The sequence below is a fragment of the Periophthalmus magnuspinnatus genome, chromosome 15, assembly GCF_009829125.3.
Source record: "Periophthalmus magnuspinnatus isolate fPerMag1 chromosome 15, fPerMag1.2.pri, whole genome shotgun sequence".
Taxonomy (NCBI): Eukaryota; Metazoa; Chordata; class Actinopteri; order Gobiiformes; family Gobiidae; genus Periophthalmus; species Periophthalmus magnuspinnatus.
This window is the reverse complement of record NC_047140.1, coordinates 30,959,442-30,976,063: the sequence shown is the minus strand read 5'-3', so window position 1 is coordinate 30,976,063 and position 16,622 is coordinate 30,959,442. Positions and strand designations below refer to the sequence as shown.

The 16,622-nt window shown below is 45.5% G+C and overlaps 1 protein-coding gene across 1 annotated transcript in view; it reads right to left on the bottom strand.

The window, feature by feature from the left end:
• The window catches only part of sdccag8 (SHH signaling and ciliogenesis regulator sdccag8), a 52,955-nt gene that overhangs the window by 19,997 nt on the left and 16,336 nt on the right, over positions 1–16,622 (bottom strand). The window contains exons 14-15 of the mRNA XM_033979348.2: positions 9,340–9,467; positions 3,182–3,290 (exon numbers count right to left, since the gene is read on the bottom strand). Of these exons, the coding sequence (XP_033835239.1) occupies positions 3,182–3,290; positions 9,340–9,467 (237 nt within the window). The remainder of the gene's footprint in view (positions 1–3,181; positions 3,291–9,339; positions 9,468–16,622) is intronic.

Here is a 16,622-nt window from a genome sequence, read left to right as displayed (position 1 = left end):
ATTTAAAAAAAACATAAAAATAGATAGTATTTGTTGAAAATAAAAACAGCAGAGTTTGTGTATTTGAGGACCTGGATAAAATGAATGTGTGGATTTAAATTCTATCTTTCTATCCATCTAAAAATGACTCTCCAGCGCCCCCTGGAAACTTAAAACAGGCCAGAAACATTTATTTCCAACGTGACATCGGAAATATTGACTGACATGTAAAGCCTCCCACTGAAGCGTGACCTAAAGCCGATTAAAACCTGCAGAGAATTAATACAAAAATAAAAATAAATAGTATTTGTTGAAAATATAGGAGGACATAGGCGTTACACTGTGTCTCAGAGAAAACAGTCACTTTTATTAAAATTGTAAAACATTAAAAGAACAACTAACCTATTAAAATTCAAATTAATTAACATAAATATTACCCAATTATTTGTACATGTAGAATACTTCAGTTTGTGGTGTTGTTTTAGTATTTCTTATGTTTATTATGTCTCTTTCTAAACACAGAAGTATTTGTTTTATTTGCGTCGTGTTTAACATCCACCTGCAGCTCCCTGTCCGCTGCCTCATCTTTAAATATTTATTCATTTTAACGTAATTTGGTAAAACAAAATCTGGACAGGAAGTAGTGACGCTCACAGTGAGGTCACCTGTTGATGTTGTGTAAATTATAACATTTACCGTGAACAGTTAACGTCCTCTAGAGTTTAATTCAATTTTATTTATGTCGCACATTTAAAACAACAAAACAAGACACAAGACACAAGGACAACACCGAGATATCCTGTGTAGCGAGGATTAAATACCAGGAAGAAGAGGTGTTTTCAGTCTATTCTTAAACTGTGTTAAAGGCTGAGAGGATTTGACAGACAGGGGGCGCTGTTTCATAGTCTGGGCTCTGTCACCTGTGGAGTCAATACACTGCAAACTGTTTTAAGAAAGTTTATGTATAAATATGACCTCTGAATACTTGAATTTTAACGATTCAAAGATGATTTTACTGTTAACTCGTGAAAAATTTGCTGGATCAGATATCGGCTTCCAAAACTCACTGCAAACTTTTCTGGTTGGATATAAATCGTGATCGGCCGAGAAAGTCTCATAGAGTTTGAAACTGGACTTTGACTAGGCTGGTTTTAAACATGAACTGAAACGTGTCGTCACTGATGAACCATGTGTCTGGACCTGCTTTTGCCTTTATATATTATTAAATCAAAGTGAACCCTGTGTTTGTTTGTTTTTTGCCTTTTGTAAATGCTCTTCTAAGGACGGACATTTGCAAATTAGCCTTGTCTATAGGTCTATAAATGCTGTAGTAAGTTACACGTCTAATGTCCAGACTTGTCCTTTTCAAATAAATAAATAAAACAAAATCTAAATAAATGTTTGTGTCTTATTTAATTTTTGTTTAAATTGAATAAAACGCTGCTGCTCTAGTATCAGCTGATATCAGAATTCGGCAGATTCTTACAGCTGTAGTATCGGAATCGGAATCGGTATTGGAACTGAAAAAGAACCTATTTTCTGGACTATAACTGTCACTTTTTCCACAGTTTGTCCAGGGTGCGACTTATACTCAGATGCAACTTATATGTGAAATTATTCAAATATATAAAGTCACATCTTCGTTATTGTCTGTGTTATTATTGTATCTACTCCTCCTGTACCTCTGAAATATTTAAATTTCAACATTACGATGATTTAAAAGACGTCTGAGAAACACTGAACAAAAACGCCCCTAAAAGAAAATCATATTCTGCTGATTGTGAGTCAAACCCGACACGTGTTCAGTTCTGTCTGTGCTTCATGTATCTGAATAAATATAAATGTGCTACGTTAGCGTGATGTACTGATATTCAGCCTGTCGTTCCACATTTTATTATTATTATTAAAATGTCTATTCTTGGTCTCGGATTTTGTAAAATAAATTTCCCCCAAAAAAGTTCGGTGTGACTTATATTATGTTTTTTTCTTCATTATTGTGCATTTTTTTGGCTGGTGCGACTTATTCTCCTGAGCTCTTTCATGGTTTCAATAATTTCTCTTTTTATTTAGGCTGATTTGGACCTGATGAGTGTAAAAAAAAAAGAATTATACTTTACATTATGTAGTGTGAGGGCATTCGTTCTACGTTTGAATCATTTTGATAAAACATTTGAATAATGATTTGCAAAAACTATTTATTAAGCACCTGAAAACAGCAACATTTGTCCTGAGTAAAAACGATTGTGTCTCTTGGATCAATGTGTCTCATGTGAAGAGACAGGAGCAGGAGACATGAGCCTTTACAAAAATATAGAACAACTACCGTAAATTTGGGACTATAGAGCGCACCTGAATATAAGCCGCACCAGCTGAATTTGAAAAGAAAAGCAATTTTGTCCATATATAAGCCGCAGGTTTTTGTGTCGTAACGTGATATTTACACAGAAAGATGAAACACAGAAGGTTTTTTTAGTTTTAATTTAGGAAACGCATCAGTTCATAATCTTTCCCCATGTCTCACTTCTGCATTTACTGTTAGAGCGCCCCCCAGTGGGTGTTAGGCAGTAAAAATCTATAAATTAGCCGCACTGTTGTATAAGCCGCGGGGTTTAAAGAGTGGGGGAAAAAAGTAGCGGCTTATAGTCCGAAATTTACGGGTAAATAAAAAATATTCTGGACGTTCTAAACATTTTTGGATTGTTGCTGTTCTTCTTCTTCTTCTAAAAATTTGCATTGAGGCCTAAACAACCCAAAATGTCTCATACGTGGACACCAGGTCTAAGGAGGTTAAACTCCGGAGCGACGTGTAGTCCAGAAAATACATCACAACTGTAGAAAAAACACTGGTATAGTTGTCCATTAAGAGGTTTACAGGGCTCTTCTTGCTGTTTATGTCTGTTTGTTTGTTTGTTTGTTTGTTTTCTCTGGCTCGTTTCTCTGACCTCCGCCTGCGCATCGTCTACGTTTGGACGGAAAACGCAGAGGAGTCGACGACGTTATTACGATCCCGTTTGGAGTTTAAACCGCACACGCGCATCACGACACACGCGGGGTTGGTTTAATAATTTTTAAATACTTTGTTAAATCGGTGGAACAAACGGGACACACTGCGCCGTTAATAATGCCGTTAGGATTACTGCACTTGAACACAGCTGCTGGAGACAGAGCGAGCGATTCAATTGAATAAAAACTGAGTAATCACCTGCTGTTTTCAGAGCGTTCCTCCAGCAGGGCTCCCAGAGTGCCGCATTCCTCCTTCAGTTTCCTTATCAGGGAGTTTTGGGAGCTCAGCAGGCCGTCCAACTCTGCCACTGCAAGGGATCATGGGAAATGTTAGGGTTACCGAGGTTACGCCGGGTGAGTTAACGCAGCCCGGGCAGATAATACTAAAATCACAGGTTCCCTTTCCGCCCACACAGGTCGGCCGCTCGCTCGTGTGGCGTGGCACAAAAGCGGCGGTCACACGGGCCAGTAACGGCGCACACCTCTGGAACGAACCGGGTTTTGTGTTATATTTTATTATTTTCAGACAAATGCACCTGTGAATGTGTTTGAAATCCAAGGAAACGATAAATATAAAATGGAAGTTCAATATTTCAGTTGAAAAGTACAACAGAAATGAAACGCTGTACGGTTCAGGTTAATCGGCGCCGTTAAAACAATAGATTAAATAGTTGTAATAAATAAGGTGGAGTCTTTAAACAGCCCCCATGCGCCCCCTTCTGGATTTGAGGGAGTACGTCTAAGTAAATGTACGTGATTCGTTTAAATCCAAAATTAAAATCCAATATCCTTCACATTTTTGAAAGTTTAAAAACACATTTATGTCATTATTGTGGTTGTAAAAATGAGAAATGGCATAAAAAACGTATAATTTTAGACAAAGTAATGTGGTTTAGGCCTGTCATGATAATCAATATATTGACTTATCGCTCAGTAGATGAAAGATGAAGCTATATTTTTGGGGGTGTGTACTGTTTTTTTGCACGACTGGGACATTTTTGGTTATTTTTATAGCTTTATGATCAGATTTAAGCCGTAAAAGTTTGAATTAATAACTTGTCTGACTCATTACAGACTCAAAATAACGACTAAAGTGTCTCATTCTGCTGTTTATTTATTGATTTTGAACAATATTGTAGATTTATAATAGTTTTTCTGGTTTAAATCTGCTCTTATGGCGTAAATTAGTTTCAATACCATCGTTTATCGTCTATTTACTTCGGCGATACATCGAAGTTCGAGATGTATTATCGTGACAGGCCTAACGTGGGAGGAGCCCGAACGTTATTTAAGCAGATAATATAAGAAAACTACAGTTGGCGCCGTGTTTGCGTCTGTAAAAGAGCACGTCCACATAACGGACAGGGATTAGACGCAGACCAAGTGTAACAAATGGCGTAGCCGAAATGAGCTATGTCTCTTTGAATGTATTCCCAAAAAATGCTTTTGTCAACACTCACATCAGAACAGTTCAAACAACAGAATGCAAGCTGTAGACAAAGTACAGTTCTCGGCAAATGAAAATGTAAAGTGGCAGAGGAGAGGTGGAAAAGAGGAATGCCGTTTGAATGCGTTTGCTTCTCCGTTAGCGCCCTTCCCGCCACATCCCCGTCCGCTCGCAGGGGCCTCTTTCGGAACAATCCAACACTGGGCTTTCATCGTCCCTTTGAAACGAACCGCGCCTCGTTCTCCAACATATGTCTGCTCTTTTAAAATAACAATGACTGCCATTTGGACTGTTCCACCTGCTCCTCCATTCTGCTACTGTCAAGCCAAACCAAAAACACCAAGGACTCTCTTTGAAAACTGCCTCGCGCTCGGGCACACACCATTAAGATACAGTTCTACGAGGTGACGGGGAAGAGGCTTTTAGCTGGTCCGCTTCACAAAAGTGGAACGCACTCCAAGGAAAAGCAAAACTGGAGACGCTGGTGACACAATCGCAATTTAATAATGTGGTAACGAGCTTTTAAACACACACCTGCCCCTGTTTTTAATGTTTTATATGGACTGGATTTGTTTGTTTATTTGTTTGTATTGTATTTTAAACAGGGCGCCAGCAGAAACGAACACATTTTACTGTCAAACGCTGTAATAAAAAGTATTTAAAAACCAAAAGGTGCGTGATTATATTTGAAAATAGTTGACTCGATGCCATCACTCTTTGCCTCGCGCATAAACCGAGCGGAGAAATTAGATGCCATAGATCCAGACACTCACACACACACGGTTTTACACTAAACAAAGTTTGGTCAGTGGTGGAAAAGTTCTACGAAGAATGCTAATTAGCTGAACAGGCTTTGAATGCGTCTGGCCATGCGTAGGCCAAAAAGAACCCTGGGACACAGAAACACAGCAGAACTGGCACTGGATACAAGCAGAGGAAAATGAGGGAGGGAGGCAGGGAGAGGAACAAATATCTGATATCATCTAGAGGCCGCTCTGTTTGCCTTTACTTTAAAAAGACACGGGAGAAAAAAGTCTAAAAAAGGTGGGAGGGGGTGGAAGGATGGAGCGGAGGACAAGCAGGTGGACAGAGAGGCGGGATTTGGAGAGCAAAAAAGCTAATTATCAAGATGGTCTGTTGGGCTGCACGGGGAGAGGAAGTGATGCGGGCGACTAAAGGACAGCTATCCCTCTGTCCCCTCCCCGTTCACAGTGTCCTGCTGCGCTCTGATGTCAGCTCTCTTTAGACAACATGTGTGCCGCCGACACAAGCCAGAAACCGGGCCTTTGTTCAACACCCCCCCTCCTCCCCCTCCCTCCCTCCCCCTCCTCGCCCCGGTCCGGCTCCCCCCCCGCTCCCGTCCTCCATCTTTGTAGTGCGTACCAGCGGGCTTCCTGTTTGTTGAGGGGAACCACAGGTAAATAAAAAGAGCTGAGAGAGAAGGAGGGAGGGAGGGAGAGAGAGAGAGGGGAGGGTGGAGGGTGAGAGGCAGGGGGTGCAGGGGGAGGCGGCGTGTGAAGGGGGAAGGGGGGGGGGGATCCAGATGGTGCAACAGATGTGGGAGCAGCAGCACCTCGCCTGAGCAGAGAGGCAGGGAGCGCCGAGCTGGGCCTGCGTCTCTGCTCTGGGCCGCTCTGAATACAGCCTCTCCCCTCTGAAACTGCCCGTCTAAACTGCCCCTGCTATACAACTGCCCCTCAGCAACTGCCCCTCCGCAACTGCCCGTCTGTAACCTGTGACTGACCCTCTTCTTTCCTGACCCTCTTTACTGCCCCGCTGCAAAACTTCCTCTCTGCAACTGCCCATCTGTAACTGTCACTCTGCAAAACTGCCCCTCTGTAACTGCCCGTCTGCAACTACCCCTATGCAACTGTCCTTTTGTAAAACTGCCCCTCTGCAACTGCCCCTCCGCACTGCCCGTCTGTAACCTGTGACTGACCCTCTTCTTTCCTGACCCTCGTTACTGCCCCGCTGCAAAACTAACCCTCCACAACTGCCCGTATGCAACTGCCCCTCCACACTACCTCTCCGCCCCTCTGGAACTGCCCCTCTGCAAAACTACCGCTCCGCAACTGCCCCTTTGTAAAACTGCCCCTCTGGAACTGCCTCTCCGCCCCTCTGGAACTGCCTGTTTTTGCAACTGCCCCTCTGCGAAACTACCTCTCCGCAACTGCCCCTTTGTAAAACTGCTCTTCCGTAGCTGCCCCTCTGAAACTGCCCTTCTGTAATTGCCCATCTGCAACTGCCCCTCTGTAAAACTACTGCTCCACTGCTGCTCCGCAACTACTCGTATGCAATTGCCCCTCTGAACCTGCCCCTCTGGAACTGCCTCTCTGGAACTGGCCTTTTACAACTGCCCTTCTGGAACTGCCCCTCCGCACTACCCCTCTGAAACTGCCCGTGTGCAACTGCCCCTCTGCAAAACTACCTCTTCGCCACTACCCGTCCTCTGCCTCTGCAACAGCCCCTCTGTAAAACTGCCCTTCTGTAACGGCCCCTGCGTAACTGCCCCTCTATAACTGCCCCGTGGCTCTTCCTCTCCTCTCTGGTCGCTGAGGTCACCGCGGCCCAGACTCGATCACACGCCTCACGTTGTCGCCTCCTCCTCCCGCTCGTCTTCTTCAGCTGGAGCCAGGTGCCGCGGCGAGAACAGAGGCCCATCCTTTAAAACCGGACGAAGCAGGTGCGGGGGAGTGGTCACGCCGACACGTCCTTGTGGAGGACGCGGAGCCGAGTCTCCCGCGTCTCCCCGCGTCTCCCCGCGTCTCGTGTACGGCTGACCCTGACTCCAAAGCTCGCCGTTTCTGACCCTGTGCTTCCCGCTGTTAAGTTGTTTGTTCTTCCTGACTGTGCGGTGTAAACTGAGCCAAAGGAAAGATTCAGCACAAAAAAAAGAAAATGGCTGCAGTAGAAGCTCAGAGTAAAGTGCCAAACATAGACTCTATATAAATGGACTTAGCTAACGTGCTAGCCGCCGCCACCGCCGCCGCCGCCGCGCTCCAAACAGGAAGTGTCAGTCTGACTCTGTGGGTGACGTAACACTCACTTAGCCGACTTTTTTATACCGTCGATGGTGTTCAAGGATGAATTCAAACTTACCGCAAAACCATCTGATCTCGTTAGTACGCAAACGAGTTCTGATGGGTGTGATTGACAGGCGGATCAGCCAATCAGAGAAATGCACGGTCTGTGTCAAAAACAAGCGGGGTGAGCTGGGATTAAATGAAGTGTGAATATTCAAAGTCAAAATACCGAGACGTGAAATAACCAAATCTACATCAGAAGAGCTTCAAACTGTTTCAGACGGTGCTGCCGAAAACACAAAGTCACAGGGTCTTCTCTCAGATTTGTGCGTTCACACTGTTCAAGAAAGACGAGTGCAAAGAGAAATGGAGAAAACAGGTGAAGTTACGAGGAGCACACGGGCCCCACCAGAAAAACTGAGACACAAACCGAGGAAGATGACGCTAAAAAAACACCAAACACACACACACACACACCTCACGTGTCAGATTAAATGTAAAGTTGTGGATTTGTAGTTTGTTCATTGAGTGTTTGAGCGACACTGACCAACTGCAGAGACGTGAGCAAGAGCACGAGGCCGAGGTGTGTGCGTGTGTGTGTGTGCGCTTGTGTGTGTGTATGGTATATGTGTATGGTATATGTGTGTGTGCTCGTGTGTGTGTGTGTATGGTATGTGTGCGTGTGCTTGTGCAAATTCGTGTATCTGTGCGTGCGTGTGTGTGTGTGTGCTCTTTTGTGTGCCCATGTTGGTCTGTGTGTGTGTGATAGTGTGTGTGTGTGTGTGTGTGCACTTATGTGTGTGCTTGTGTCTGTCTCTGTGTGTTCGTGTCTGCCTGTGTGTGAGCTCATGTCCATGTGTGTGTGTGCGCATGTTTGTGTGTTCATGTGTGCTAGTGTCCGCCGGGGTGTGTGTGTGTGTGTGTGTGCTCGTGTTCGTCTGTGTGTGCTCATGTCCACCTGTGTGTGAGCTTGTCTGTGTGTGTGTTCGACTGTGTGTGTGCGTGCGTTTGTTTGTGTGCTTATGTGTGTGTGTGCAGGTGTATGAGCTCGTCTGTGTGTGCTTGTTCTTCTGCGTGTGTGTGTGTGTGTGTGTGTACTGACCCGTCCTCTGGTGCTGGGCCTCCTTCTTCTCCATCTGTGTGTGTGTGTGCTCATGTCCGTCTCTGTGTGTTCTTGCTCATCTGTGTGTGTGTGTCCTCATGTCCATCTCTGTGTGTGTGTCTGTGCTTGTGTGTGTGTGTGTGTGTGTGTACTGACCCGTCCTCTGGTGCTGGGCCTCCTTCTTCTCCATCTGTGTGTGTGTTAGTGTGTGTGTTCATGTCTATCTCTGTGTGTTAGTGTGTGTGTGTGTGTGTGTGTGTGTGCTCGTGCTCATGTCCATCTCTGTGTGTGTGTGTTCATGTAGGGGTGTGTGTGTGTGTGTGTGTGTACTGACCCGTCCTCTGGTGCTTCGCCTCCTTCTTCTCTATCTGTGTGTGTGTGTGTGTTCGTGTCCATCTCTGTGTGTGTGTGTTCATGTCCATCTCTGTGTGTGTGTCCGTGGGTGTGTGTGTGTGTACTGACCCGTCCTCTGATGCTCCGCCTCCTTCTTCTCCATCTGTGTGTGTGCTCGTGTGTGTGTGTTCATGTCCATCTCTGTGTGTGTTAGTGTGTGTGTGTGTCTGTGCTGGGGTGTGTGTGTGTTCGTGTCCGTCTCTGTGTGTGTGTGTTCATGTCCATCTCTGTGTGTGTGTCCGTGGGTGTGTGTGTGTGTACTGACCCGTCCTCTGGTGCTGGGCCTCCTTCTTCTCCATCTGTGTGTGTGCTCGTGTGTGTGTGTTCATGTCCATCTCTGTGTGTGTGTCTGTGCTCGTCGGGTGTGTGTGTGTGTGTGTGTGTGTACTGACCCGTCCTCTGGTGCTCCGCCTCCTTCTTCTCCATCTCTGTGGCGAGCCTCTGCTCTCTCTCCTGCGCCTCCACGTTCGCAGACGCCGCTCGCTCCTCGTTCGCTCGCTCTGCACTTTCCTTTTCCTGTCTGAGCACAAAAAAACACACACACAGAAATAAAAAAAACGCAGGTGTTGAATGTCATTGTAGTAACACGAGGCTCAGACATGGCATTTGAATAACACATTTCAGTTACTCTACTTATGTGTTTACCGCTATTTTTCAGTCAGTGTCAGCGATTGGCCCGGCGCGCGTAAACGGAGCCTTCACTTAAACGGTTAAATCATAAAGTATCAACTCTTACTCATCATCCTCCGCCAAAGAAGCGCGAGTTCTGCCTCATATCTGCAACCCACAATGTCTGTCCTATACGACGGAGCGCGACCAGGAATTTTATAAAAGGAGATTCAAGGTGCAAACGAGAGACTACAGATGGAAATTATCAAACGAATAAAATAAAAAAAATTTAAAAAACGCCTCTTTTACTCCTGTGTTTACAACCTACAGGAGCGTAAATGAGGCGTTGGCGTCTATATTACGTCTCTAACATTACGGGGGACGCTCAGAAGCAGATGTTTTTTTTTATTTTTGGAGAAACGAGAAGCCGGTTATGATGTTGCGTAAGGGAATTGTCCTCAGCTCTGGAGATGTTTAAGGAAAATCGCTCACGTGTCTTTAGGTTATGCCTGGAAATTGTGTCGTTTTGGGATATTTTACGTGCGATAATAGTGAAGATAGTGGCGTGTGTGAGCCCCAAAACCTGTTTACGTAGGGAACATCGCTGTGAAAGTGTTTAAAAATGTTTATTTATACTTAAAGAGGCGACTTGTACATGAGATTTGTAGAGTTTTTAGAGTGATAAAATACAAAAAAACACATCCCTTGTCTTTCGTTCTTTTGGTTTGTGCAAAAAAAAAGCAAAAAAACAAACAAATCGTGGCTACTTTAAACATTAAATATTGATAAATGTTTGACAAAAGGTGACATTAAAGGTTTCCGTGGACACAGAAAGGCGGTGGGACTTGGGGGAGACGGGGAGCAGCTGTCATTTTGAAGACCCCTGGGTGAATCCGCAGCTGTCTCCCGTCCCGCGTGACGTCGAGTGGTCAGACCTGCTCGTAAATTCACCTTCAAAATGCAAATGGTGCGATACTTTTATGTTGTTATGTTAAACAAACACGTCAAATCCTACGCGGTTACTTCGGCGTGTTTCATCCATGTCCCGCCGCTTTCATCTCCCCACAGGTATCACACAAACAAAAAGGTGTTCGTCTGTGTTTTTCTACAGCAACGGCACATTTTCTCCAGTTTGTACAAAAACTTTCTTACTGATCTAAGCTCAAACGTAGCCAAACACGAGCGGAACAGACAAAGACCCAAGACAAAAAACTACAAAGACATGGAAAGACGAACAAATAAACAGAACTCGTCCTAAAGTCCAAAGGCGCTAATGAAGAGCGAAATCTCCAGTTTAAGTGAAAACTTTTCTCCCCTACAGCGTTTGGCCTGCGTCTCTAAAGTGACCGCGTCTGTCTGTTCCTCATGTGTGTGTGTGTTCTCCTGCTGTCCTGCTGTCTGGGGTGTGAAAGCGGGTGGCGGGTGTGCAGGGGACACAAGGAGCGAGTATGTGTCTACGCCGATGACTGTACTCGTCTGTGTGTGTGTGTGTGTGTGTGTGTGAGAGTCGATGAACCCCCGCTGGGCTTGAACAGCAGCCTGAGCCACCAAAGCGCACACCAGGGCTCAGCGGGAGATGGCGGGCAGGCGTTGCCAGCCATTTGGTCCTGCAAGAGGTTCCAGGGGGCCGTGTGTATTTGTGTATCTGCCTGTGTGTGTGTTTATGTGGCGCCGTGAAGCGGGGGGGGGGCACTAGACCTGTTTACCCACCAATTAGCATCCGACAGCCAGCCAGAAAGTTCCAGCAGTCAGTGAGAGACCAATGGAGTGGTCACAAGCGGAGGATCCGGAGGGACGAGGCTAAACGATGAGAGGGGCCGTTTTTTCACGTTAATTTCTAAATGAAAAATTAAAGTTAAGAGTTTTAATCTAAACTTAATACAGCGACGCCACGTCTGTGAATAAATGAGCTCTGCGGTCATTCTAAAACATGAACGATTCGAGTAAAAGTTACACTCTACATTTTTATCTTTCGGTGCCTTCTAAACCAAATATAAAATGTTTAATTACTAAATGAGCAGTGTTGACTACAGCGTTTAACAGAGGCGACAGGGGGACGCTGAGCCAGGCCCTGGAGCGGTAAGGGGCCGATGTGAGCGGCTGGAGCGGGCAGCCTCTCTGCGGACCATAATCTGCCTCGGAGCTAATTGTGAATGAGCTCTGCGTGTTGGAGCCTCAGAGCCGACAGTGAGCGTGGAGCCGGGGCCGACGGCTGCGGCTGTTTGGATATGCCTGGCCTGATGCGCGGTAGCACAGCTTGGTAAGTGCGATGGGAGCCGCGTGGGCCAGGGGCCTAAGGTAGCGGCGATGGCTCTGGGGCTGCGGCCAGGTACTGCTGGGTAAGAGGGGGTGGCAGAGGCTGGAGCTGGAGCTGCGTGGGAGTGAAGGGGGTCCAGTCCGCGCTGTCTGCCTAAGTGGGCACTATTCAAGCTGTTGTCCATTAGATGTGGGGTGCCAGGGCCTGACCAAGCGCAGAGTTTGCTGCCCCCCACGGTGAAGCCGCTCGCCGACGCCAGCACCGCCAAATGCCGCGGTTTATCAGAGAACGAGCACAAATTGGAGTCAGACGGTGGACTTGGAGGAACTGAAGCCCTCCGCCAACGCTAGGCAGTTGACCGCTGCCTGGACAGAAGAACAGATTACTCACTTTTCAGGCAATTTACAATTTACAATTTACAATTTACCATTTACATACTAAACATCAGACATACAGAGGTACACAGGCAGAACAGGACTACTACAAGTACTACTGCAAGGACCACTACTACTACTACAAGTACTACTGCAACGACTACAAGTACTACTGCAACGACTACAAGTACTACTGCAACGACTACAACTACTACTGCAACGACCGCTACTGCTACTGCAACTACTACTACTGCAATGACCGTTACTATTACTGCAACGACCGCTGCTACTACTACTACAACGACCGCTACTGCTACTACTACTGCAACAACCGCTACTACTACTACTACTACTGCTACTGCTACTGCTACTGCTACTGCTACTACTACTACTACTACTACTACTACTGCTACTACAAGGACCGCTACTACTACTACTGCCACTACTGCTGCTACTACTACTACTACTACTGCTACTATCTACTGGAACTACTGCTACCACTACTACTATTGCTGCTACTACTACTCCTACAACTACTATTTCTACTACTTCCGCTGCTACTACTATTACGACTGCTACTGCTACTACTCCTACGACTATTTCTACTACTACTGTTGTTGCAACTACTCCTATGACTACTATTTCTACTACTACTGCTGCTACTACTACTTTTACATGTAAAACACACACACAAAAACAATCTACATACTTAACAACAGCCACACAGAGGTAAACACGCAGAATGGGAATACTACTGCAACTACTACAAGTGCTACTGATACTACAACTACTTTTACATGCAAAACACACAAAAACACTCTCCATCCGTCACAACAGCTCCACAGAGGTAAACACGCAGGACGGGACTTTCACATGTAAAACATAAAAACACGTATGCTAGCATTAGCACTAGCCACAACGAGCCACAACGAGCCACATTTCAACACAGGCCAGAACTTTGAAGCGCTGCCTTCAGGGGGAGGTAAAACTAGACTGTTGTGTCAGTGTATAGAGAAAACACATCAACTCCCGATCATCTGTTTTACATATTCATACTTCCAACATGTATTTATGTCACGAAACAGGTGCAGAATTAACATGCAGGTGAACAGATTGTGAACTCAGCAGATAGCGCCAAGTGCAAACAGCTAACACTTTCACTCAAGTTTATCTATATAACATATTTAAAAATGACTTCAGCTGACCAAAGTGCTTCACGTAAAGTCAACGAAAAACATATACAACTTTGACGAACTATCCAAAGGTTGAAGGTAAAATGAAGGACTGTAAACAGAGACGATAAACAAAACACCGAAGCTAATTTAAATAAATACCCAAGAGCGGATTTAAACCACAAAAACTATTATAAATCTACAATATTGTTAAAAATCATGAGCTGCGGTAAATAAACAGCAGACTGAAACACTATAGTTGTACACAAGTTTTTAATACAAACTTTTATGGCTTAAAAAAATATAGTAAATAGATATAGAGATTATTGTGACAGGCTTATACACAGGTACATTTAGTGTTTTTAATGTAATTCTAATGTGTTCGAGGTTCCTCCAGGTCTAAAACTTCACAGCATTTCTGCCTTTGTGATCTCGTAACCTCCCTTTACTACTAAAACCAAGAATCTGTCTGCAAGTCGGTGAGAAATATTTTATTTTTGCAGAATTCTACAGAGAACAAGACCAGGCCTGTGACTATCAATATATTTTGGGGTTCACTGTATCTCGTGTGTAGTTTGGGGTAATTTTGTTGGAAAACGGTGAGACTTGAGGTTTGAACGGTTGAATAAGTGACTGTTCTGCTGTTTATTTCATGCCTTTTGTTGTTTAAAAATAGGTTTGCAGGATTCTCTTGCACCAGTGGCGTAGTGTAGCGTCAATGTTCTCGTTTACCGCAGTATTTCTCTGTAGTAAATGTGTTATTATGACCAGACTGAACAAGACATCGTCCGCAGACTGTGTAAAGACGTGGACAGAGCGAGCGTGACGTCACCCACAGCTTTCGGCTCCAGTCAAATGAAGCTAATCGAGGCTAGCAGTTATAGCGGCTAATTTGGAGCAGAGTTTCATATTTGGAAATCCAACCGCGAGTATCATAGCGACCAAAGAGCCAATCCGGAGCGAGGCTGTTGAAGGTAACGCCCCTTCTGGTCCGCACCGCTGGTTTGGCAGGGGGTGGACGCTTAGCAATGCTGTCAATCAAACCTGATGCTAACGCTAGTGAAGGACGCTAGGAAAAAAGGAAGCCGATTTGTCTGATATTAATGTTCATATCTTGAGTTACGGACACAAGAGCGAAATAAAAAACAAATTATTATGTAGAGCGGGTTAATACGAACATTAAAGACCAAAATACACAGAGAGCGGTCACGGTTTTTCAATGGAAAGTGAATTGGAGCCAGAGGCGGCGGCTAGCGGGTTAGCAACGTCCATTTATATAAACAGTCTATGACATCGGCAGACAGTTATAATCGTGCGTTAGTGCGACAGCAACAGACGAAAACGAAGGAGAATTATCCAGTTTTCAAGATTTTATGAGTTTGAAGAAATGTATTCAAAGCAGACATCGATATATCCGCGTGTGAAAGTGAGAATGAATGCGTTTACAACTACGAGCCCTAACCCTCGCGTCCTGCTCGGAACGGCGACACTCGCGGTGATTAATCCGTGTGGAGGAATTCCAGCGCGTCCACAGCTCTGTATGATAGACTACATCAATCATCCCGTCTTATTAATATTCAACAGTTTGCTGCCATTAACTACAAACCTAATATCTAACGTGTGTGTTTGTGTGTGCGCCCGTGTGTGTCTGTGTATGTGCGTTTGCGCCCGTGTGCGGCTGAGAGACGTGAGACAGAGGCCCTCGCTCGGATCTGCCAAAATCCCGCGAGTCCGTCAGGCTCAAAACGAATTGACATATTGAACAATTCCCTCGCTGCCGGATCATTAGCGGCGTGTACAAAAAAAAAAAGAAAAAACATCTGAATTGTTTTGTGCGGCAGACCACGCGCCGCCGCCGTCCTCTCGCTCACACACCTCAATGTGTTTTTAGCACATCTTATCAAACCTTAGGGTGACGCCATCGGCAGCGCTGCACCCACATCGCTCGCTCGACACCCTTTTCTTCTCCTCAAACAAACACAAACGGCCGCAGTGGCAGGCTGATGTATCTGTGTCCACGTCTCGGTCTGTTTTCACTGCGAGCGTTTTGCAGCTCTCCCTCCTCCTCCTCCTCCTCCTCCTCTTCCTCCTCTCCTCTCTTTCCCCTCCCACCTTTTTCCCTGTAACTAAACTGGCTATGTCTCTCTCCATCTGCTGGCTCTTCCTTCAGCGGCCCTGCACCTGTTCACACCTCCTCTCCTGTTGGCCACCTCTCCTCTGCGCTCCCCCCCCTCCTTTATCTTCCCCTCTCTCTCTCCCTCTCTCTCCCTCTCTCTCTCCCTCTGCCTCTCTCGTTCCGTGCCTCTGTGTGCCGCCGCGCTGCCAGGCCCGATCCTGGCTCGCGTAGCCCCTCTGTCATTCAATCCATCTGTCGGCAAGTCAACTTTGTTTACAGCCCGCGGCCCGAGACCCTTTTCTTCTTCGAGGAGCGCCGCAGCACCCCGCCACCGCCAAGGTCAGAGCGCCAGCGGTGTCCGAAATCCGCGACTGTTTCCGCCGAACACAACAAGAGGCGCCCTGCTGCTTCTATAGGGCAAAAGCAGAGTCCACAATATGTTAGAGGTGCATCATTATCGTAGTCGTGTAACAGACAGAGGTCGGCCGCTGTCACAGGTCCAATTAGCCGATAAATTAGCATTAGCCGCGCGGACAAAAAGTCTAACAGTAGTTTTTGGTTTGGATTATTCCTCCGCTGAAGTCATATCACTCATCTCTCTAGTCCTGGTTTAGTTTTTTTATTAAACTTTTGATTTTGTCGGGGGTTTGTATGGATAAAATATAAACTATGTGTTTTCACTTTGTAATTAATAAAATGGAAATAAACACAGAAAAAAGTCTGGACACAACATCAGTGTTTTTTTTCTTTACGTTTACTACTACTGATACTAATACTATAGCTACTACTACTGCTACTGCTACTACTGCTGCTACTACTACTGCTGCTACTGCTGTTAGTACTACTACTGTAACTACTGCTGTTAGTACTACTACTACTGCTGCTACTGCTGTAAGTACTACTACTGCTGCTGCTAATGCTACTACTACTACTACTGCAGCTACTACTATTGCTGCTAGTACCACTGCTGCTACTACTACTGCAACTACTACTGCAACTACTACTACAGCTACTACTACTGCTGCTACCACTACTGCTGCTACTACTACTGCTACTACTGCAACTACTACTGCAACTACTACTACAGCTACTACTACTGCTGCTACCACTACTGCTGCTACTACTACTGCTACTACTGCTGCTACTG